Consider the following 23946-nt stretch of genomic DNA (forward strand, 5'->3'; position numbering starts at 1 on the left):
AATTTTTTTTTTGTCTGAGATCATCCAGACCATGACCACCCAACGGTTTTTGAGTCTAGCTAGGGCCACTAAGCTAAGCTTTAGGGTTACGTGAATCCAACCATTATGGTACTCAAAGTCATGGTTGCCAGGTATCCGACGCCTTATCTGGCATTGTTGAAAAAAGAGTTTCCGTCCTCCAGAAACGTTAGAACAGTCCACGAAGAAGCAAAACTAAAATTCAAGGAATATCTATTGCTAGATCCTTAGGGAATGCTTTAGCATGACCTTTCAGGAACTCCACACACGTCCCTCCTTCAGAAACGCTAACGCTTGACCCTTCACTTTCCTCTTTTGGCTTTCTCTTTTGCTTCCTCCATTTTTGCTACCTCTTTTTGGATTCGTTAACCTAATAGACTCATCTCACTAAGCGTTCCCGGCATCCGTGACGCAGTCATAACTGTGGTCCAGAGTACGCAGGCGCCCGTTCACGGGACAGCTCGTGCCGCTTCGAGCTCTGCTCGCGCAGATCCTCAGCGGGGTTATCCCTGGTACAGAAAGACATACAGTTCCCATCATGCATGGCGGCAGAGGTGGCATAATGAAACTGGCTGCGGGGTCGGTCTATTTAGTACGATTCTAGAGCAATCCACTGACACGCGCACGCACAAGCAGAAACGTAAGCAGACATGCACGCGTGCGCGCACGCGCTCACACACACACAAACACACATTAAGAAAGAGCCCCTACACTGAGAATACATGCCAATGATTACTGTGACGCCAAGCTTCCGTATCACGTCGTTAATGAACACCACGTCGCATCGGATTTTCGCTGCTTTTTACTGCCTGTCGTTTTTGTTTCTATGCGTAAAACATGTTTGAAGGGTAAAACTAGATACAGTTAAGTTCGTCGGTTCGGCCTTTGTGGCAACGACGATTCACAATGTTCGACCCGTTGCTAGTACGCCATACCCGTCGGAACTACAGATGATGAGAGGAAAGGGGGGGGGGGGGGCGGAGCGGAGAATGATTTTTTGCTTCCTACCTCTTAGAAATTTTAATTTGAAACAACCACACAGTAACGGACCGAAAGCTGCAAAACTTCCGATTTACTTCGCAGGATTTGAAAGCCGAATGATTCGCAGTTAGAATTGAACTTTGCTTCTTAACTTCAAACCTCCACGTGTCTGAACCCGTTCTTTATTCTGTGGGATACATGATGCAAGTGAAGTGCAGCCCAACGAGTGCAGATTTCAAAGTACAGGAACGCGAATACACATTTCGCACCGGATGCAAGCGAAGGATGCTGGGTGGCGCCTATTCGCTGAGTTCATTAATCGTAATGTTTGTGCGTCTCCGATTGAAACAAACCCGACCATCTCCCCAGCAGCCGGTCGAATAATCAATATATTGCCACGAATGACAGGCGGAAAGGCGGTTAGTGCTATAGGAAACTAAACGTTTCATGGGGGCGAACTTGTACTCAAAACAAAAATAGAAAGGTGTAGCGTCGCAGCCGTCGAGGGTCGGCAGGGTAGCACGATCGAGTGCAAGAGCGACACTTTAAGAAAAAAAGGGAGCGTGACGTGCTCCCCCAAGGAAGCAAATGCGCTGACACAGCCACTGGTCCCCTAGGGGAGCAACGGTAACGGGAGCAACCCTTGCTCCCCTTCCGTTAGTCCCTCAAAGTTGAACACCCGGGAGTAACTTTCGCACCCTTGCATTTAGGCCCCTGGGACTAAATGTTGCGCCCTTACCTTGTTTTGTGGCGAATTGCGTCCTTACACACCCAGGTGGTGCTAGTCAACGTCAAATTCAAAGTTGGTAAAAAATATGGTATCTCTGGGGTAGATCTTTTCCGCGCTCATTACATTCACATACGAAGAACACTTATTTCACATTTGCGCACGTTATACACATTTCAACATAGACAAGGAATTAGAACACAGATGTCACACACAACACACGCCCAACACACACGCGACGACACGCTATTCCAATCGCCACCCAAGCCTACCCATGCGCGTTTTATACTGATCATAGAGAGGAGTCGTTTTCTCAGTGACCATCTCAACCGTGAACGAGGTTACAAATATGGTGCTCCTTTCGCACCAATATTGTTCTCCAATATTGTTGCTAAACTTTCCAAGGAGTGTATCTCTTACTTAGATGTAACGGTACACACTGTAATTATTTGCGACAGTCAATGAAACAGCGTCCCCATAGGCTCCCGGCAGCTATGTTCTCGCTTCCCCGCATAGACCAGTGGCTGATTCAAGGGGGGGGGGGGCGGTGGGGGCGATTGCCCGTCCCCCCCAAACGCCTCGCCAGGCAATCCCCCCCCCCCCCGGGGTTCTTCGTCAGCTCGAAGAAAAAACGTAAGCAATCGACGCGAGGGACAAAAGAGTAAAACAGCGGGGGGTGTACGCGCCTGCTGGGCGCTTCCAAAGTGGGGTTTATCTCCGTCAAGGTCACGGGACGTCTTCCCGACAGGGACGGCGCCAGGAGTTTCGAAGTGGAGAGACAGTGGGGAGGCGCACCAAATATCAGGGTCCTCGACTGCAGGCACACTTCCAAACAAGGCCAGCACGTCGAGCACTGGGGGAAAATACCTTCAACATATCTAGTCCCCATTCTCTCTCTCTTTCTCTGTCTCCCTCTCTCTCTTTGGAGGTTGTCTGCGAAAAATGTGTGCCCTGAAAGCTCCCAAACGCATACGCCAAGCAGCCTTCCTCAAGGGTACGATCCTATACACAGCGGATTATCCTTCCACTCTAGCGGCCGCCTTTTCATCACCTTTCGTTTGATGGTTTCTTCGTGGTTCTGGGCTTGTCTTTTGGCATGCCTTTTTGGCTTTCTTTGAGATGCTGTCGCCCACGGGCTCACTAAAGGTATCTTATTGGCACGGTGTGCTCATTGCCAAGGGAAGAGCGGTGGGGACGTTCCAGGAGGAGACGTTCCAGGGGGGAAGGGGGGAGGGGGCGGGGGGGGGGGGGGATGCAGCTTGTACAACCAGGTGACCAATTGCTTTTCTTCTCAACTGAGAGAGGAAGCAAACGCTCCGGGTACAGTGTAGTCTGGGTCTGAGCTTCTTCTGAAGACGCTGCGGACTTCCCCACGACTTTGGCTTAAACATAAGCCCGCTTTCGTCCTCGCCTCCATCCGCCACAGCGCAGAATACAGAAAGAAGCCGACGAGCGCCAGAAGGGGGAGATGTTTCCTCTAATGGGCTTCATACTGCCTGCGGTACGACTTCTCCTGGCGGGAAGCTAATAAAAGAAAGATAAACGGTACGAGCACTCTAAAAGCTGGAGGCTGCTTACACGGAGTCCTCAAGCCGACGCCGTAGGCATTTATTTGTATACAATGCCGTTTCAGCTTAGGGTGGCGGGATATATTTTAGGAAAGGCGCCCACTACCCCGCAGGTGAAGAACCTTGCGTTTCGAAAGCAGATACTCAGTCTTCTCGTCGTCAGCACAGCGATGTTAAGCGGAGACAACCGATAGCCAGTTACTTCGCGCACTTTCAGTCTTACCTGCTATTCCTCGAACCACAAATCCTTCATCAACCACACATCACGGAGGAGTGGTTAACCATTCGCAAAATTAGAGGCAGCTCTAGAAAGAGCAAATTCGAAGCAGCGGTTGCACGGTAATCAGAAATTACCGCGTCGCGTGAAAGGAGGTTAAATCGCTTGCCACCGGATAGCAGGGTCAAGCAGAGTATTGCAACTAGCTAAGCTAGGTGGCGCTATGTACCGCCCAATTCATGTTCTACGAAAAATTATACATGGATGCAGGTAAGTACATTATGCATACTCGAAGCACTAGCTGAACATAAACACTAAGCGCATAGACACACACGGCACATAAAAACATCAATGCAACAGTACACTGACCCGATTACTACATCTGAGCTTGCGTTTCCGTCTTTTATACTTGTATCGAAGGTACGAATTTTTTCGGTGACCTTACAACATAAATAATATTCCCAGCATGGTCATGTTTTGTTCAGTAATATTATACCTCTGAGAGAATTTTGAACGGCTCAGGGGGTGAATCTCTCAGCAAAAAGTAAACGTTGATGCCATAATTCTTTGAAAGCCAATAAAATAACCCGCTCCAATGCGGTTCGAAGCTATGTGTTTGCTTCCCTGAACGGCCCGTCGTAGCCAGTTTTTCTATTGTCGTATTTGTTTTTCTATTTGTGCTGTTTGCGTGCGGCTGCAATTGTCGTCTTTAATTAATCTCTGTAAAGCGGGTATTCACTCAGCTGGAGGTGATGTGTATAGATCACGTGACGTCAGATCACGTGACCATTTTTTCGCGAAGTTAAGCGGAGAAACTGAATTGGTGTATATGTCTAATGACGTGAGGTCACGTTGCATTAGTTTTACCTGCTAATTTGGGGGGGGGGGATATACCATATGCCAAATTGTTCGATAGCCTGGCATCAATCTGCCCGCTGCTATCCTTGTTGCGTTGAGATTGCGTGCTGTTGGTCAATTTCGTAGCGTTGTCGGTGGCAATCGAGGCCTACTGCTCTCCGTCATCGATCCTCGCCCACACCTGCGTGCTATGGGTTAGCATTGTTTTTCGCTCTTTTTGCGCATGTACGCGCTCGTCACCCTGCCGGTCACTGGCTTCTCGCCGTAATCTTACACTTACACTTACAAACTTACACTTCAGCTCGAAATTTGGCTTTGAGTGCCCGGCAAAGGCAGGGTCGGGGCGCGTGGTTTTTGAATGCGGTTTTTTTGCGCGATTGCTTGTGCAAGCGAATGATTCTTCAGAACTACTCTTCCGCGCCCTGGCTTTTGCCTGCGCCGAAGCTAACTGGTGAGACGGAGCGTGTTCTTCCGCAACCCCGCTGGATAACACTTTGCATTTCGCATATGGTTTATTGAATTGGTGTATAGATCACGTGACGACAGTTGTACTACTAAATTTAACTGGGAAACTGAACTTTTCTGTAAATCACGTGACGTCAAGGCACGTGACATAAACTTTAAGCTAAATTTAGCGGGAAGACTGGATTGGTCTTCAGGTTACGTGACGTCGATTTCCCCTTACATTTAGCGGGAAATGAACAGACGGACGGACGCATAACATTTTGGGAATGGAGGGTTCGGTAAAGAATTGATTCATGGTTTAAAATGACTTATAGCCGTCTCGATATGACATCGTAATATGGTTTTCAGCGTTTTCATATAATATAAAAAAAACATGTCCAGTGACTATATTTAATTTTTATAAAAAAAATTATTTTGCTGGCCTCCATGCCACCAAAAAAAAAAATCCTTGTTTTTGAAAAAAAAACAAATTGTCTTTGCGAACATTATTTTTAAAGCACCCTCTCAGAAACGTGCGCGTTTGCGTATCGCGAGACGTTGGCATTTGGGGCGGGTTCCCCAAAAACTATTCTGGCCACGGGTCTAGAAATATTTACTGACATACTAGGCATAGGAAGGATTGACAAGAAGTATCAATCATCGACTATTAGGGTCCCTTATTTTGAAAAACACAAAGCGCTAATACGCAACAATGCGCAATAACGCTCTGCATTAAATATTTCATTTAGAGCACATCTATATACTCTGTTTCACACTTAGCGTACAACGCTGTCAAAGCTACTGGCGCGAGCATGAGGCTTGATCTCGTTCATTATTTGCACGTGTGCTCGCCGGAACGAATTCACGCGCTCCCGCCAGTAGCTTTGACAGCGTTGAATATTAAAGGCCGACGACTGGATTCGGGATTCTGCAAGGCGGAAGATCCTGCTCACCATGGGAGAGGAGGAAACAGGTAACGGTGGACAGTGTATGAGGAGGGAGAGAAGGGAGCGAGGGCAAACTGGAAAGCGCGAACTGGTCGTTGGTCTTTAAGGTGCAACTTCACCCTTGGTTAGTGTGATTCTGAACCAACTGATGGCGGCTGGATCGCCTTCCAGGCCTTTACATCAAAGCGAGAAATCGTGTGTGGTGGCGCTTCGTTATAGTCGGGTATTTTTCTGTATTCTGCATTTGACATCCCTGGTCCCTCGCTTGTTTGTCTCTGCACGAGCTTTCTTTGGAACGCGCACGGCTGCGCCAGTTTTAGTGCAAGGGGGCCAGTTGCCCACGCTCCGAACTCACGTCTCCAGCAAATGTGTGCAGAACAAAACGCGAAAATCGTCCTGAGCCAAATGGCGAGACACATGCACAACAAAAACACCGACGCGTTGAAATATATAAAATTGCCTGTGCGCCGTTATCGGAGATTTCAGAGGCCAATTACACATATTTCAATGTGATTAGATTTATACTGACACGAATGAAGGTGACGAGAGGATGAACAGTGAGCTGAAAAATAAAGGTTTAATCGGCGAACTTGTGCCCAACGAAAAATTGCGGTGGCTTAGCTCGGCTATGCCAGAATATGCGTTGCGTGAGGTTATGCACACAAAATGAGAGGCGCTATCAAACGGCTCCGGTGTAGCGTCAGACATGGCTACTGCGCAAGGGAGGCGGACAGCCGGGCACGCGGCAGCGCCAGTGCGTCTGCCGCGGCTATGACGTCACTCCTCTGGTGTGTGCAGACCGGCGAGGCGCGTGCAGTGGCGGTGGTGGTGGTGGCGAAAAACTTTTATTCAATACAGGGAGAGTTTGCAGGCCAAACTGGCCCTTTACATAGGTGGAGTCCTTATTCCAGGCGGAGCGCGCGGCAGCGGCAGCTCCGGCGCGCCAGCTGTGCGCCGTGTGACGTCACTGCTCATCGCGCGTGCGCAGCACGGCTCTTTGGGAGCCACGCGAAACTGCTCAACCTCGGCCAATGTAGCTAACGCTACAAAAAGTAAGGAAAGAGCATCGAGGCAGCAGAAATGAAGGCGGCGATTCGGCAGCGTAACAGAGAGCGAGAGCGAGACTGACTCAACAAAGTCGCTGGCAGCTACTTATCTACAGTGCGTGCGTCACCGTCTCGAAAGTGGGGCAAAAAAGGTTTGAGCGTCGCGCGTTCGGGGCGAGGATGAGCTGGCACTTTCGAGAACAAGAAAGCAGGGCGAAAGTTACGTCTGGTGCCAGAATGAACGCGAATCTTCTAGAAGTTCGTGACCGAGTGTTGCTTTCTGGGCTCTGAGGGCGGCAATATGACGGGCTGGCCTTTTTGTCGTGCATGTGCCTACCTCTTTGTGGATTTCCAGGAAAACGTGAAGACGTGATAGACTTGGGTTTCCAAAATTCTAGGTAGAGGAATCAGGTACCCGTGAAATCAAAAGAAATAAATTATTTTTGGGGCGGTCAGGTGCCGCATTTAGGTAGTTGGTTGTTCATTTTGACCAAAACTGCGAGACTGGAAAACACAAAAAATGACACTCAGGTTTGGGTGTTGAGTTTGGTAAACCCGAAGAGGACTGGTGTGGGAGTCATAATAAAAAAATGCCTAGGTTAAAAATTAACTCACAGCAATGAATGAGAAGAGTTAATTTTAATACGAATTCAGTGGTAAATGAAATGACTGGCCCGGCAAAGATTTTGGGTCTTGGATAGCTTTTGTACGTAGTTTGAGCAATGTACAGGGTGTCACAAAACAAAAAATTAAAATGTTTTTTTACCGCAAGAATAAATTAGGCATCACCGAACGCTAATTCTGCGCCCAAAGGTAGGGCTAGAGGTCACAACCATATGTCAAAGTTTCAGCCCGATCCGACACCTTATTCAAATATTACATGTGATTTTCTGAAACGTTGAGCGAGAAAATGGCGTCCGACGGAGTTTCCGAATACATGGGGTTCTAAGGCACCAGAAACCGAAAACGGGCAAAAATGGTCTCCATTTTCCCATTGAAATGTTCAGAAAATCACTTATACTTTTGAATAAGGTGCCAGTTAGGGATGAAACTTTAACATCTGGTTGTGACCTGGCGCTTCGTTTGGGCGGAGAATGAGCGTAATGCAATGCGTAATTTATTTTTGCAATAAAAAAAAACTAATTTTTTTTTTTACATTCTGTACCAATCTTAATTTTGTGGTTTTTGCGCGCAAGTAGTGGGGTGCAACAATTAAAAAGATGCAAACGGGTACAGCTTGACGTTGTACAATGTGGCGGTCCACCGGCCTACCAAGCAGCAGATAAAAGACGACGACGTTACTCGTCGATACGAGCCACACGGTGCACGAGACCTTGCTCGTGGTCGGGAAACGCCGAGGCCCAGCACTAGCAGCGGCGCGTGACCAAGGCCACACAACAAGCCGCTTGTTCTTTGTCGTCGATCGAATCGCAGGGCACCGTTTCCTTGTTGACACTGGAGCTGAAGTCAGGCTTATTGGAGCAATGCGGCAGCAGAGAAAGGGCACAGCGATGCGTTCGTGCTGTGCAGCCAATGTGGAGTGGGCTCCGTCGCAGCTTGGGCTCCAAGGGACATGGCGGTCAGCTGTGGGACCGATACAGCGTCATCCCTGGAGGTGACGCACCGAGCGGAGGGAAATGCATGACCAGCGATAAAAAGGCCCTGGTCGGTTAGCGAAGTGTCTTGTCAAGAACAGTATGATCCGCCGTGACTTGCCATGCCCCAGCGTGGCGCGGTGCGGCACGCCCCACATGTTGTGGCAGCACGCGACCGTGCCAGGCCAGCACCACACCACACATATGGGCACGACTGCCGGGGTGACACCAGGGGCTGCGGCAGTGGTGGAAATGCCAAAGAACGTAGACTTGCCGTGCCGGCGGGGTGAGCGAGGTGGTCGCAGCCCGTTGCTGGGAGATGCCGGCGGCAGACGCGACGGGGCGGAGGCAGTGTCGGAGGATCCGGATGCGGGGGCCGAGGGAGATGTGTTCTTGCATAATCGTCCAAATCCCAAGCCGCTGCCGTGTCCCGTGCCGCGGAGAACGTTCCCCTGGATGGCAAGTGCTCGGAGCCGATCATCACGTCCGGGTCACCATTTTTGTAGCGCGTTCGATCTTGAGGACGGAATAGATGGTGCGACCGACTCCGAGCTTAGGTGAAAACGTTCTGTTTATTCTCTCGTGCCACCACCGGGCTCGTATCGACGAGTAACGTCGTCGTCTTTTATCTGCTGCTTGGTAGGCCGGTGGACCGCCACATACAAAATATAGTGTAAGCACGCACATGGTAAGCTTATTAAGAATGAAAGCCCTACATTTTACGCTAGCGTTGAGCATATCGAGAGGGAAGGGTGGATCAAAAGCTAAAGCTTATACACATATACTGCTCAGGTCATTATGTTTGAATGCTCATAGTACTTTATTACCCTCAGATTTGGCGTAAGTTGTCTCCTGATTGCTTACAACACAATGAATGAAACATTCTAAATCTGGGTTGATGGAAAAACTCCACCTGCTGACAGCTACCAATCATCTCGGCGCTGATTATGAGTATTCACTGCATGCCAACGGTCGCGTGCTTAGAACGAGTTTTTCCCCAAGTGATTTTACACAATCGCAACAAAACAAGCGATCACATGTTAAGCTTAGAATATTTTGTATTAATTGTGGCACACGTGGGAAAATGCATAGTTTTTTTGTTTGTTTTTTTACAATCCGCGAAATAGAATGATCCTGAATTATCTTGGTTTCTAATACATGTAGCACACAAAAGAACACGAACTGAATCGCAGTGGGAAACGAAAACAATAATGACAAACAAGCGTGTAATCCCGCGAAAACTGAGGACAATGCAGACGTACAAAAGGTAAGCTTTGTTTCACTAAATACATTACCAGTAAAGTATTCGGTTTTATCGTGCGAGCGAAGCGGAACATGCAAGTGCGAGCATATCGTCCTGAACTACACTTCCAGTGAACAAGCGCACCATCCAAAGCATCGAGCTCGCTTTTATAGCTTTCGGTGCGCTCAAACCTTCGAAAACACAATTATAATCAATTCTATTATTTCAATTATTGTTATTAAGAGCGCCTGTGTGTGTTTTCTTTTTTGTCTTTTGCGTTCACGTGCCATTTTCTTAGTTATATAATATTTTTTCCAGAAGTTCGACAACAGTCTGTTTCACTATAAGTAAAAGCCGCATAATCAAAAATGTAAAAAAAAAAATAATAATAATAACGCGAACACGCCAACACAGATTAAAAATGCAATGTAATAGCGCATTCGAAATTAGTCGTTAGCTTTTCAGAGAGCAGCAGTTTCGTAGGGCGACATTGTTACCCATTGAAGATTATAAAAAGTGCAGTACAACTGTTGGCTCGATCGGGGTATTTAACGTGCATTACGCAGTATATGTGGTACACGACAGCACGACGGTAGGATGCAGATGGGCGGCTCAACCCAGGGTCTCTGCTAAAGCTCCTTGATAAAGGCGTTTTTTACAAGTACCGCCAACCATTGTTGTGGAAACGCGCAAGACACGCGCCACGAGCGGGTGCTCCGCCCCATTCGCTTTAAAGAACCAGTCATTTTAGTGATGCGCCGCCCTTTGCCTCCAAGGGCCACTCGAGAAGCGGGCCTCGTGCACTGGCACCTTTGAGGTTATTTGAAAGACCAACGCAAACATATCCAGGGGCATTAATCCCTACAAGTTCTGCAGCGTGAGCTCCGTGCTTTGAACGGAGCTCGCGCTCGAGCGTTTCTCCACATGCTCTGATCTGCGGTGCCACAACACACTCAGCCAACGACCCCCATTGCACTTGGTTTAGCCTGTGAGCTAAAGCAAATGAGCTACGCTTAGAGTATCGGCATTTTTTACCCCGATACTGTTATGGGCGCCGCCATCTCGGTTTTTAGTAACAAATCAAACGCAACTGCCGATCGTCATGATTCAAAAGTGAGACTTCCTCAGCGTTAGTTTCAGTGTCAGGAAGCTCACGTAATGTTGCTTTGCTTTGTCGCGAACTATTTAAACATTTGTGGAGGACGGAAAAGCGTTTCCTAGGATTTCAGAGAATGCGTCAGATAACTGACAACTATCATTTTAAGCACCAACATGTGTATAATGTGTAGCTTATTTAGTTGCTCTAGTTTAGCCAGACCGCATAGGCACAGAAAGAGAACGAACAGCTTAACTTCGCGCTCTTGGCGCTGCTTCAATGGCTTCATCAGCCCGTAGCGTTGGTTGCGCTCCGAACTAAGGTAAAGCAAAGCAAATATTTAGATCTTAGGGTTTCACAAGATAAACCAACAAAAATCCGTTAACACTCCCCAATAAAAAAATTAAAAAAAATTGAGGGTTTATATTGACGTGCAACCGAAATCTCAGATTTGCCTCCGTTGGATTGCCGGCACCTCGGCCAATATTTAAACCCGACAAATATGGATTCATTGGCCAGGGCGTTGTCTCAGAGACACTGAGACGATTTATTGTTTTGTGTTTTGTTTTAACATCATTGCCACTTAAGAGTCACCCAGGTGGTTTTTGAAACAAAATATAGTCAAACCATTCCAACAAGCATAGCTTGACTGCGAAAATGATTTTTGCAAGTGATAAAAACATTAAAATGTTATCGCATACGTGGCGGAATCTTAAATGGCAAAATGCATTTCATGGTGCCCATCTTATTTGGATCGCATCGGGCATGTTACCGACGCACAGTAGAACGCGCGCAAAATTAGCTATGGTGCACCCGCAGCCACGCGCTTGTTGTTCTGACATCTCTAGCTCGCTCATTGCGGGCATTCAGGCATCTGACACCCGGACATCTGGCGCTTTTTCTGTCTTTCTTGCAGCGTTCCAAGCGGCACACGACGGAAAATGCAAATCAAGCTGTTCTTGAACACGTGTCGCCATCTGTACTTTATACTAAGGAACTACAATTTGCCGTAACCGAATGGGAAACATTTGAGGTCTTATAACATTCTTAACGTGTAATATATCAATATTGAAGTTCTGGAAAATGTAATATCGAAGGGTGCTTAATAATTTAATGTCTCGTTATTTTGATTAGCTGACTTGATTCCGTTTTTATATCGCTATTACAGTTTGTTGCTGACTTTTTTAATTCATAACATTCAACCCAACGCTCAATCAAACTATCGTGGAGGACGTTATAACTGGAGAAATAAAGTTTTCAATATTAGAGACTCTGTGTCTATTGAAAGCTTATTAATTAACTAACCACTAAAAATAATCGTAATATCAAGACACTTAAGTATCGTTCAAAAAACAGATATTTTATTTGATATTAATTATATAATTGTAAGATACATAGAAAGAAAGTTATAAGCATTCAAAAAAGCGCCAAAACGTCATTCATGGTGGGGTTGCTTCTTCATCGGCTTGGGCGGCGTCGGCGTCGGCGTAACCGTGCGGTGCGTTATGGGATGTTCCCCATGATGACGTCACGTGATGTCACGTGTGACGTCGTGAGTGACGTCACTCGTGACGGCACCGAGCGTTGCACTATAGGTAAACTTCCCCGCTAAGTTCAGCAGAAAATTTTACCCTCTAAATTTATCGAAAAAAATTCCCCGCTAAGTTTAGCGGAAAACTTTCCCCACTGAATTTAGGGGAAAATTTCTCCCGCTAAATATAACGGTAAAACGTCACCGCTAAATTTAGCGGGGAAAGAGTGAAGCTTTATTTAGGGGAAAAAGTGCCCCGCTAAATTAAGTGGAAAACTTTCCCCCTAAATATAGCGGAAACTTTTCCCGCTGAATATATAGCGGTACATTTTTTCTGCTAAGTTTAGCGAGAAAACTTTCCCGCTAAATTGAGCAAAAAATATTCCGCGCTAATTTTAGCGAAAAATATTTCGCGCTAAATTTAGCGGAACATTTTCTCCGATAAATTTAGCGGGAAAATTTTCGTGCTAAATTTAGCGGAAACATTCCTCGCTAAATTCAGCGGAAAAAGTTTCTCCGCTAAATATAGCGGGAAACTTTTTCCACTAAATGTAGCATGGAAAATGCTCTGCTGAATTTAGCGGAAAATATTTCCCCGCTAAATTTAGCAGAAAGGTTTCCCCGCTAAATTTAGAGAAACAGTTCCGCTCTAAATTTAGCGGCAAAATCATTCCGCGAAAATTAGCTGGAAATTCAGCGAACATTTCCCGCTAAATGAGAGGCGAGCAGGAGAGAAGGAGGGGACGGTACAGATGAGGAGGAGGGGTATACCCTCCTCTACGTACCTTCCCCTCCTCCTCCTCAAGAGATGCACTCGCAACAGGGGATTGTAAACGTCTTTCATTTTTCATTTCCGTACCTATAAAAGCTAAGGTCTTCAATTTTTGATAGTGTGGTGCCCTGTATATACTTCATCTTTGCATGAAATATCGTTGTCCTGGTTAGCGGGAAAAATTTACAAAATTGCTTACACAGGGGCATTGAAATAAATATGTATTATTTTGAAAACTGTTTTAAAAAAATGTCAGCTTTAATATTCTTTGAACTTTCCGAAAGTAACGTTTATAATTTGTACTAACATAATCTGCAAAAGCATAATGCAATATTTCTGTAACTCTGAAGTTATAAAGCTGGAAATATGGCCAAATTGACGCTTACGCGGATGCCATAAATGGGGCGTACACATACATATTCTTCACAATTTACTTATTATTAAAAAGCGTAAAAATGCTACACGGTGGTCAGAAAAAGACAAACTGACAGCACAGAGCACGACGGTAGTTTCGAAGGGAAAATTCCGAATACACTTTTCGTAGAACCGACCCAAAAATGCCCATTGGGCCGGATCGATGGAGAGGCTCCACCCTGTAACATGCTTCGCGGTGCCTGTTTCAAAGCCGGCATGTAGCATGTAGCATGCGACGGTAAGTAAGCAACCGGAGTGGCTTTTCGAACAGATCAGCGGTAACATGATATAGGAGGTTGGGCGCGGCAGAACCTGAACCCAGAGATGTAAAAGTTTTGAAAATTTTGAAGGCCGGAAAAAAACCGACGAATAAAAAGAAACTTTTTTCAGGAAATTCTGGAAACACTTGAAAAATTCTGTGAACAGCTGTAATTCAGTACTGATTCGAAATATATCAACAGAGGTCAAGAACCGCAAAGGTATTTCTTCCAATTTTACGGTGGACTATTATATTATATAAACTTTTTAACGTTTACGACAACATTTGTCAATTTAGCTAGCTTTGACTACTCATCTGGCAACAATCGATAGCACCTACGCAGTTCTTCGTTCCCGCCTTAGTGCTGTTCACGCTCTGGACGGGCAGCCGGAGTGGCCATTTGCACTTTAGCTTTCCCACCCCTTTAATGAAAGTCGCGAGAATCGTACTCGGGTGTGGACATTTGCCGTGGACCGTGGATCCATCAAGACTGTGTGCTGTAAGCCGTGGAGACGCCCAGCCAAGGCAGAAAAATCGCTTTAGCTTTTCCCGTGCCGTTTTCGAAACCTCGCGCGCTTCGTTCTCGGGTATGGACTTTCGGCTTGGATGCGTCAAAACTGTGCGCAGTGCGCCGTTGTGAGGCTGCGCGCCAACGTTTGGGGGAACCTCGACGTGCTAAACAGGGGTAAGAAGCCAGCGGTGTGCAGATTTTGTATATATGAATTTCCCAACGCAACCCGCTTGTGGCAGCACATTGCAAGGTGTCGGAAGTGCCTCCCGGACATCAGGCCTGCAGCGCCGGACGACCCTCAAAATCAAAGCCAGGGCATGTCGGTCCAGGAGCCAATATGTGGAAGTTTTACAATAGGAGCGTGCACCTGGGGAAAATAAAACTCCAAGCTCTCAAAACGAGGCCGACAGGTATGTCAAGCCGCGAACATCTAAAGAAACATGCATTGACAAATTTACGGAAGAGTGTCAAAGCAAGCTTGATGAGGCGCTGGCTCGAGCGATATGTAACAGTGGAACGTCTTTATCAGTTACATAAAACAGATACTGGCGAGAAGCGCTCTAGCTCCTCAGGACCGCATTCATGCCGCCTTCCAGGCATTCTTTAGGTGTATGGAAGGCGACATGACTCTTGGAAAGCGGGACGACTCTTGGAGGCCGAGTATGCCCGATTGATGATGCAGGTGGAAGAGAAAGTCAACGCCGCAATTTGAGTCACTGTACTCAAAGACAGCTGAACCAATGTGCGGGCGAGAGCATCTTGAAATTTGAGGTGGCTACAGCAAAGCGTATTTTCTAAACCGCCGTATAAACGGAAGATCATAGGAACACAGGAGACTACATCGCGGTACAGATTTTGAAGGTATTTGAGAAAATTGGGACCGACAAGGTTTTCGCTCTCGTTATCGACAATGCAAGTAACATGAAGGCCGCGTGGGAAACTGCCAGTATACGCTATCCTAGCATCACACTCTTAGATGCTGCACTCATATACTAAACTTGCTGTTGGACGTGCTCAAACTGGGGACATTGCAAGAAGTTTGCCAGAGGTCCAAGGCTGTAATCAAGTATGTCAGAAACTCTCACGTGGTTGCGTCAAACTTTGCTAAGAGGAAAGACGAGTGCTATGTGGAAACCAGACCACTTTAAAACTACCAGCTGGAACTCGCTAGGTGGGCATTTTAATGTTACTGGAAGGCCTACTGAAGAAGAAAGAAGCTTTACAGAAAAATTTGAGCAATTCTTGTAAATGTCTCCCGCTAACCAGGACAAACAAATTTCATGCAAAGATGAACTGTGTACAGGGTAACACACTAGCAAAGTTTGAAAACCTTAGCTTTAATGAATACGGAGAAGAAGAAATCTGTAATCTGGGGCGTTATTGCGCAATGTGCCGTATTTGCGTTTTTGTTTCTGAAAATAACGACGTAATATTCGGTAAATAATACTTTTTGTCAATCCTTCTTATGCCTAATTTGTTAGTAAATATTTCTAGACCCGTAGCCGGAACAATGTTTTTGTGGAAGCCGCCAGAAATGCCAACATCGCGCGTTACGCAAAACGCGCACGTGACTGAGAGGGTGCTTAAAAAGTTTTTGGCAGATAAATTTCTGTTTTCTTAAACAAGCATTGGTTTTTATTTTTTGGAGCATGGAGCCAGCAAAATTTTTTTTCATCAAAATTAAAAGCGGTTACCGGACAAGGTTCTTCAATCTTACCTGAAACCGCCCTACTTTCTTATAATTTTTTTTAAATTCCTACTTGATGTGGTGGCATGCCGATACGCGCAAAGTACACAATGTCATATTTTAGAGGAATATACACAGGCGAGTAAGGTAATTTGAATATATGAATGCCAAATTTAATAAAGTCATATATACAGTGCATTATTTTCCTTCACTCCTCTTTCTTATTTTAGCTGATAGCAAATTACTTAAACGGCCTTCCTGTCTAAGCGGGTGTTATAACCTGATACATTAAAATAATGGCCATATAAAATATAATTATTTTGGATAACTTACAGAAAGCATATTTCCATATTCGCGAAAGCTGGGAAATAAAATTCAGTATATAATTGAATCGTGATTTGACTTATGATTAAAGGCGCGATTTAAATCAGACGGTTTTCTTATATAATTTAAAAGAAACATTTCCCGAAAACTGAACTCGAATCTGTTCTTTTTTTTTAGTTACCGATCGTCTATCTTATATAATGCTTTCTAGATGTATGTTTACCATCCGCATAAAACAAATAATCGTCATGCAACAAACTGAACAGAAAGAAGAAGCGGTGCTCTCAAGAAAGTGGAGCGTTCGAGTTGCCGCCGCACCAAGGGAGAGGATCGTGAGTACGGTTTGCTGCTGGACAAGCCCAAGCCGAAGAAGACGACGATGGCCAAGCAGTCGCAGACCCCCGCCGCTCCTGCCGTCGTCTACCCACCCGTCGCTCCTCGGACACCGGCTCCCTTCCACGGCGAAAGCCACGAAGACATCTACGACTGGGTCCAACAGTACGAACGAGTGGCCCGTCATAACGGGTGGACACCGGAACAGTGTCTACAGAATGCGTACTTTGCCTTGGAAGCAACCGCCCGAAACTGGTTCGAGAACCACAAAGCTTCGATCACTTCCTGGGAGCAACTCAAGGCTGAGTTGCACAGAACATTCACGAACCAACAACGAAGAGAACGCGCGGAAGAGCTTCTTCAAGCGAGGATCGAAGGCCCTAACGAGAGCGTCGTCAGATTCATAGAGGATGTCCTGCGACTCAGCAACCGCGCCGACCCTCAAACCTCCGAAGCGAAGAAGCTGAGAATCCTGATGCGAGGCGTCAAAGAAAAACATCTTCAGCGGCCTTGTGGGAGCCCCGCCGACCACAGTCGAAGGATTCATCACGGAGGCAACAAACATTGCACGTGCCCTTCAAGCACGGGCCTCCCATTACCAGTGACATCCCGGCGTCGCGGCCCTCTCGACTTCCAGCTGCAACAGCCCGGACCTCCGCGAGATTATCCGGGACGTCGTGCGGGAGGAAATCAGGAAGCTGCTACCTGCTGCCACAAGCCCGGCTACGCCCTCAGTCGCCGAGATTGTCCGGCAAGAACTTCAGCAGGCGCTGCAGCCAGAAGTTCTCACCAGCGCCGCTCCTGAACCACGGAAGCTGAGCTACGCCTCAGCTACCCGACGACCACCACCCCCTGCTCACCCGTATACGGTGCCGCCGTGGTGACGGGAACCTCTAGTTGGAGCGTTCGATGCACTTCTTCTCGGACATAGTTCCTTTGATTATGTGCGTACTATCGGCGCTTCATCCGGGATTTCGCAGGGATTTCCACACCGCTCACAAACCTCTCAAAGGACGCCGAGAAGTTCGGATGGGCGAGGAGCAGCAGAAGGCATTCGACGAGCCGACACGACGACTGCAGACTCCTCCTGTTCTAGGACATTTCGATCAAGATGCGGAAACCGAAATCCACACCGACGCCAGTAACACCGGACTGGGTGCGGTACTAGTCCAAATGCAGGACGGCGCAGAGCGCGTCATCGCAGAAGCAAGTCGGACGCTGTCTAACGCGGAGAGGAACTATTCAACTACTGGAAAGGAGTACCTCGCTGTCGTCTGGGCACTAACAAAGTTTCGCCCATATTTTATGGAAGTCCTTTTCGCGTGGTCACAGACCACCACTCGCTCTGCTGGCTGGCGAATCTGAAGGACCCCTCCGGACGCCTCGCCCGGTGGAGCCTACGTCTGCAGCAGTTCGACATGACCGTGGTGTACAAGTCCGGCCGGAAGCACAATGACGCCGACTGCCTGTCGAGGGCCCCAGTCGAGGCCGGTCCTTCCTGCACCAAAGAGGACGACGATGAGTGTTTCCTCGGCGCTCTGGATGTCAGCGACGTGGTAGCACTCCAACGAGACGACCCTGAGCTGCGAGCGCTCATTGAGCACCTAGAGGGACAAGGAAGCGCCGTTCCCCATGGTTTTGTACAAACACTGCCAACCTTCTTCCTCCGACAAGGTGTGCTCTACAAGGAGAACTTCAGCGACAACAGCACGGCGTGGCTGTTGGTGGTCCCTTCCAGTCTTCAAGAATAAATTTTTCAAGCCTGCCACGATGACCCGACGGCCGGACACTTTGGTTACAGCAGGACTCTTGCCAGGATACGCGAAAAGTACTACTGGCCCAAGCTTGCGAAGACAGTGCACCACTACACCCGATCTTGCCACGAGTGTCAACGACGGAAGAAGCCGCCGACGAGACCGGCAGGACTTCTTCAGCCTATTGCGCCGCCATCTGCCCCATTCCAGCAAATCGGTATGAATTTACTCGGATTTTTCCCACCGTCGACGCAAGGGAACCGATGGATCATCGTCGCAACCGATTATTTCACGCGGTACGCCGAGACAAAAACCCTTCCATCAGGAACGGCTGTTGAAGTCGCGAAGTTTTTCATCGAGTCCATCGTCCTCCGGCACGGCGCTCCCGAAGTCCTGATCTCAGACCGTGGAACATCATTCATAGCCCAGCTGACGCAAGAGGCCCTTCGTCTCAGCTACACCAGCCATCGCCGCACCACGCCGTACCACCCGCAGACCAACGGACTAACGGAGAGACTCAACAAGACCATCGCCGACATGATCTCCATGTACGTCGATGTGGAACACAAGACATGGGACGAGGTGCTGCCGTACGTCACATTTGCCTACAACACGGCCGCACAAGAGACCACCGGAGTGACACCCTTTCAACTGGTGCATGGGCGCAAGGTAACGACAATGCTGGACGCTATGTTACCCCACGAACCGGCTGTCGACGCAAGCGACGACGTCCAGGTGGTTGCCCAAAGGGCAGAAGAAGTCCGTCAGCTCGCCAGACTCCGGATTAAGGCTCAACAACGCGTCGACACTGGCCGCTACAACCTTCGTCGTCGGGACGTCCACTTCAAGCCCGGAGACAGGGTGTGGGTGTGGACACCGATTCGCCGCCGCGGTCTCAGCGAGAAACTCCTGAAACGTTACTTTGGACCTTACAAAGTGCTTCGTCGACTCGGGGATCTTAACTACGAGGTAATGCCCGACGGAACACGGACTTCGTCACGCCGCCCTCCACGACCGGAAGTCGTCCACGTCGTGCGACTGAAGCCGTACTACGCTCGATAGGACTGTGTACCTTATGTGTTACAAACGACTCTTTAGTTTACCGGTCTATTTTATTTGCTTCGTTTTGTTTTTGGGTTGCATCGGGACGATGCACTTTTTAAAGGGGGGAATAATGCCGCGCGCGCAGCTGGCCAAGTAGGCAGCGCGCGCGTGGCTTAACGGTTATCGCGCTTGCCTCTCACGCAGAAGGCCAGGGTTCGATTCCTGGCCGCGACTGCACATTTTTGTTGACAGTGTAATTTAATGTTTTGGTGAATTCGAGAACCGTCTTGCTGATTCGAGGTTGAATGTTCTACGCGCCGAACCTTCTACGCCGAACGATCCAGAAACCCACGAGGGTACATAAGGGATTCCGCAAGGCGAGCGGAGTCAGTTTCGCACCAGCGTTCGACTCTGCTGCTACGCCGACTTCGACGCCCGTGACGCTCTGCTATTATCTTTTGTACATTTTTATTTTTGGCACAAGTTCGCCACGTTAAACGTTTATTTCTTCCTGTTTATATTATTGTTTTTTGGTCACCACCCGTGACAATATATATATTTACAGTGCGTTAAATTTTGCACTTGTAGTTTTTTCTCAAGTTTACAGTGTTGTCAATAATGTATAAACTATACTTACATTAAAATATCATAATACGGAAATAAACGTAGATATATGTTTTCATTTGATATATTTCTTATGCCTCATATAATTGAACATCGAAAACTAGCTCGAATTAAACTTGCCCGTTATTGTCAAAGGAATACAATTGAAACATGTGTATTTCATAAAATTAAATACAAATCGCACTTTTAAATAGCTTTAACCCTTTCATAAGTAGATTTAGACAGCGTAAATATCATAATTGTTTTAAAAAAAGGACCTAAGCGCGAAACTTCAAAGTGGGTGACTCGTGAAAGCTTCAAAAATCGCAAGACCTCTACCTTCCTTACTTTCGAAGCCCAAAACTCAAGAACGAGCCATTCCCACAGCTCCGATTCCCTGTGTTGCTGTCAAATCAAATTTTGATTGGACAGCAATACTGGAAATTAGAGCTGTGGAAATGGCTCTTTCTTGAGTTTTGGGCTTCGAAAATAAGCCCAAAACTCGAGAACGAGCCATTTCCACAGCTCCAATGTAGTCAATGTAGTCCAATGTAACTGTAGTCACCCATTCTCTACCAGTAAGAAATTTTGAGAACAGAGTTATTTATTTTTTGCACGATTCGCGAAGAAATTACCCAGCAAGTTTTCTTCCGTCTTGTTGCAAGCGATCAGACAGTTTGATGATTCAAGCTGGTACATTTTAACATACATCTAAAGTACTGATAAATATTTAATATATTCTAGCTACTATGATTTAAATCATATTGATTTGGTTTAAATAAAATGAACTTGATCTAGATCGAATAAATGCAGTTTACTTAATTGAACCAGTCATAATTGCTTCTTTTTTTGTATTTTAGTTACAATGATCCTACTACCAGGAAAGTTGAAAACTGCGAAGGCCTCATAGGGGTTTATAATGATACAAGTGAGTGAAAAGATCTTGCGTGAAACCTTACACTTTTTTCATGAACGTATATTTAAATGTGGCTTTTGATTTTTGGTCGACAGGAAAAATCAACGTTAATAAAATGATATTGACCAATAACGACGCGCGGATATAATTAGGCAATAACAATTTTAAAGCCATGTGGTTCTCTCTCAGGATAGAGCCATCTGTAAAATAATACGAGGGCTTGGGAAAACGATGAACACATTAGAGGCTAATACCGTTCGATTGCGTTTCAATACAATTCAATATCAAGTTTATTTTTGGAACTAGGAGGAGCCGCTTTCTCACAAAAAGCACGTTATTGTTAGTTTCCTCTTTTTTTTCTTTAAAGAAGTTCCCAGGCAGCACACAGTAGTGCGCCAATATTGGCGTCGAGTCGGAGAAATCGGGCCAATATCATTCTGATACTGCCGGTATTGCCGCCGGATCGTAATGATGGGCCAAGTATTACCATGATGTGGCCGATGTCAGGGGAACATCACTTGGGTCGGCCAACGCCACGCTGATATACAGAATCGAGCGCCGTTTTCCGGTAATTTGTCGGGTCTGAACCGGCTATATCGGCCGGTACTAGAAATTCTTGACCGTTTCTAAAACAATACTGACACGCGGTCAATCGCGGCGGCCAATCGCGGCGGCCGCCGCTGTTGCCACGGGCCGCCGGGCAATCAACGGCTGGAACTGGGTTTTTCCGTACAAACAAACGGAAAAAAACTCTTTTTGTACTATCTTTCATTGGAGATTAGTAAAAAACGGGGGGCGCGTGATGTTTTATAAAATGAATAGTTTACAATGTTCGCGGCACAATTAATATTGTTTTTAGATAACCATATGTCTGCGGGGATTTCAGGTTGCGGGTCCCGACCTAGGTGCATCCTAACTTCGGCAGTAATTCGCGGCGCGTCCGCTTGGGAGTCGGGGGTGGCTTCCTTGAAGCCCCTTCCACCGTTTCTGTTTCGGAGCCAACATTGCCGATTAAAGCCAAAATAGAAGTCAAGTGCAGCTCCTCGAGTGGCCTGTGCGGGAGAACTGGCGGCGTTGAGATCGCTATGTTTTCGGTTCACAAGTGCGGATCGGTGTCACTTTTTCAGAACAGGCTCTATGGCAGTTTTCCAACTGATCGGTTAATTCTATTGTAACGTTGGCTTGGCCCAAGTCCGCTGAGCGCTGAAACCGCAGCGGCCGCGGCCATGTTCACCGATGTTCACCCATCTCTGCCCAGAGATCGAATGATTATAATGCAATTACATGCAAAGGGGCAAGCGAGCTGGACAAAAATGATGAAAATAATCCCTGGAGAAGGGGAACAAGAGGGACTAGTCACCTAGTTGTGTTTGGAGATTTATGTTTGTCCCTTGTCCCTCTTGTTCCCCTTCTCCAGGGATTATTTTCATCATTATTGTCCAGCTCGCTTGCCCCTTTGCATTTAATTGCATTATAATTATAACATTAAATTGCAAGCTTCACCCTTGTTGGTGTTAGACTAGTGGCAGCTGATAAAACCCGTTTGCTCTACTGACGTCTAACCCCTGGTTAGCTCAGTTGGTAGAGCGCTCCACTTGTAATGGAGAGGTCCCGGGTTCGATCCCGGACCAGGCGGATTTTTTCGGTCGCACACCAGTCACCTAGCTGTGTTTGGAGATTTATGTTTGTCCCTTGTCCCTCTTGTTGCCCTTCTCCAGGGATTATTTTGATCGAATGATATCGCCGATTCTGGCCCATTTAAGAACGATCATTAACCGATGTTGGCCAAATACTGGACCGTGATGCGAAACATGAAACGGGGCCAATATTGTGCGCAATATTCCCCCGACGCTGGCCAAGTGTCGGCGTGCTGCCTCGGTTGTTGTAATGTTCGCAAACAGTGAGGGTAAAACGTTCTGGGACATTTGCGTCACCAATTACGGAATTTGCATTGGTGGGTGTATACGCCATAGGAAATTCAAATCGATAAGTGAAGTTTTAGAATTTCAACTTGGCAGGAATATACAGGTTGTTCGATTTTAATTCGTGAAGATTTATTACGAAATTCCGTAAAATATGCCCTAATGCAGTCTTTCAGGTGCGTTATACGGTCAGAAAAAAAAAGGGGGGGGGTGATAATCCTGGCGATAAGTGGAATAAATAACTACACATTATTAATCACCTTTTTAGTTAGTGAAAATAAACATATATGGTTTTATAGCAACCAACAAAGACAAAAAAGCGCAAGGAATTCGATGCTAATCGGGTCGGTGCTAACGGTCGACGGTGGCGGGCTCCTTCCCGTTTTGTGTGTATTAAATAACTTATATGTGGTGACCCCAGTAGAATCGTTTCACCTTCAACCGACCATCATGGCCAACTACGGAATCTCCGCCTCAGCCGATCTCTCAACGGTGTACCTGCGTCTTCCAAGATATTGGACTTGGGAACGTCAGGGTAGAGTGCAGTCTCTGGCTCGATTCCGTCGTGGGTGTGGTCTACACCAACGGTAGCACAGCTCCAAGACGGAAGAACCCTGAATACCGGTTATGGAGTCAGCAGCTTCCAGTCACTCCTCGGAGCTCAACGAACTTCGAGACATATTCTGTAGACAGGTGGTGGACCTGAGAAACGATATATCAGCAATCTCGCTGCGCTCTTGCTCGCCGTCGCGAAGACGCATTCACAGCACCAATCTTCGTCAACGATCATATTCACCGCATCCTAGAGTGTGCTGGTACCGCCGAACATTCGCCAATCAAGCCGAAACTTCTCTCTACCCAGCGCCGCGGCGGAAAATTCCAACCGCCACCACTAGAAGCCGCAAGTAGTGTTGGAACGAATGCGGGCCGCTTATTTTTTGTCACAAATCGGGATCCCGGTAAGCGTTTTTTAGTAGACACCGGGGCTGAAATCAGCGTTTTGCCAGTATCTGCATTTCCACTCCGGCCCAAGCAACCAGATTTGTCGCTACAAGCTGCAAATAAAACACCCATCGCGACTTACGGTGAGCGAGTGTTGACCATCAACATCGGACTACGAGGGATGTTCGTTTGGA

General features: G+C 47.0%; 1 protein-coding gene across 1 annotated transcript in view; it reads left to right on the forward strand.

The window, feature by feature from the left end:
* The first annotated feature begins 855 nt into the window (after positions 1 to 855).
* LOC115323632 overlaps positions 856 to 23946 on the forward strand; it is a 32868-nt gene continuing 9777 nt past the window's right edge. Inside the window, exons 1-3 of the mRNA XM_040214316.1 lie at positions 856 to 866; positions 4516 to 4563; positions 20833 to 20900. Of these exons, the coding sequence (XP_040070250.1) occupies positions 856 to 866; positions 4516 to 4563; positions 20833 to 20900 (127 nt within the window). The remainder of the gene's footprint in view (positions 867 to 4515; positions 4564 to 20832; positions 20901 to 23946) is intronic.

Source organism: Ixodes scapularis, unplaced genomic scaffold (assembly GCF_016920785.2).
Source record: "Ixodes scapularis isolate PalLabHiFi unplaced genomic scaffold, ASM1692078v2 PGA_scaffold5__190_contigs__length_132052651, whole genome shotgun sequence".
In the NCBI taxonomy this organism is placed as follows: Eukaryota; Metazoa; Arthropoda; class Arachnida; order Ixodida; family Ixodidae; genus Ixodes; species Ixodes scapularis.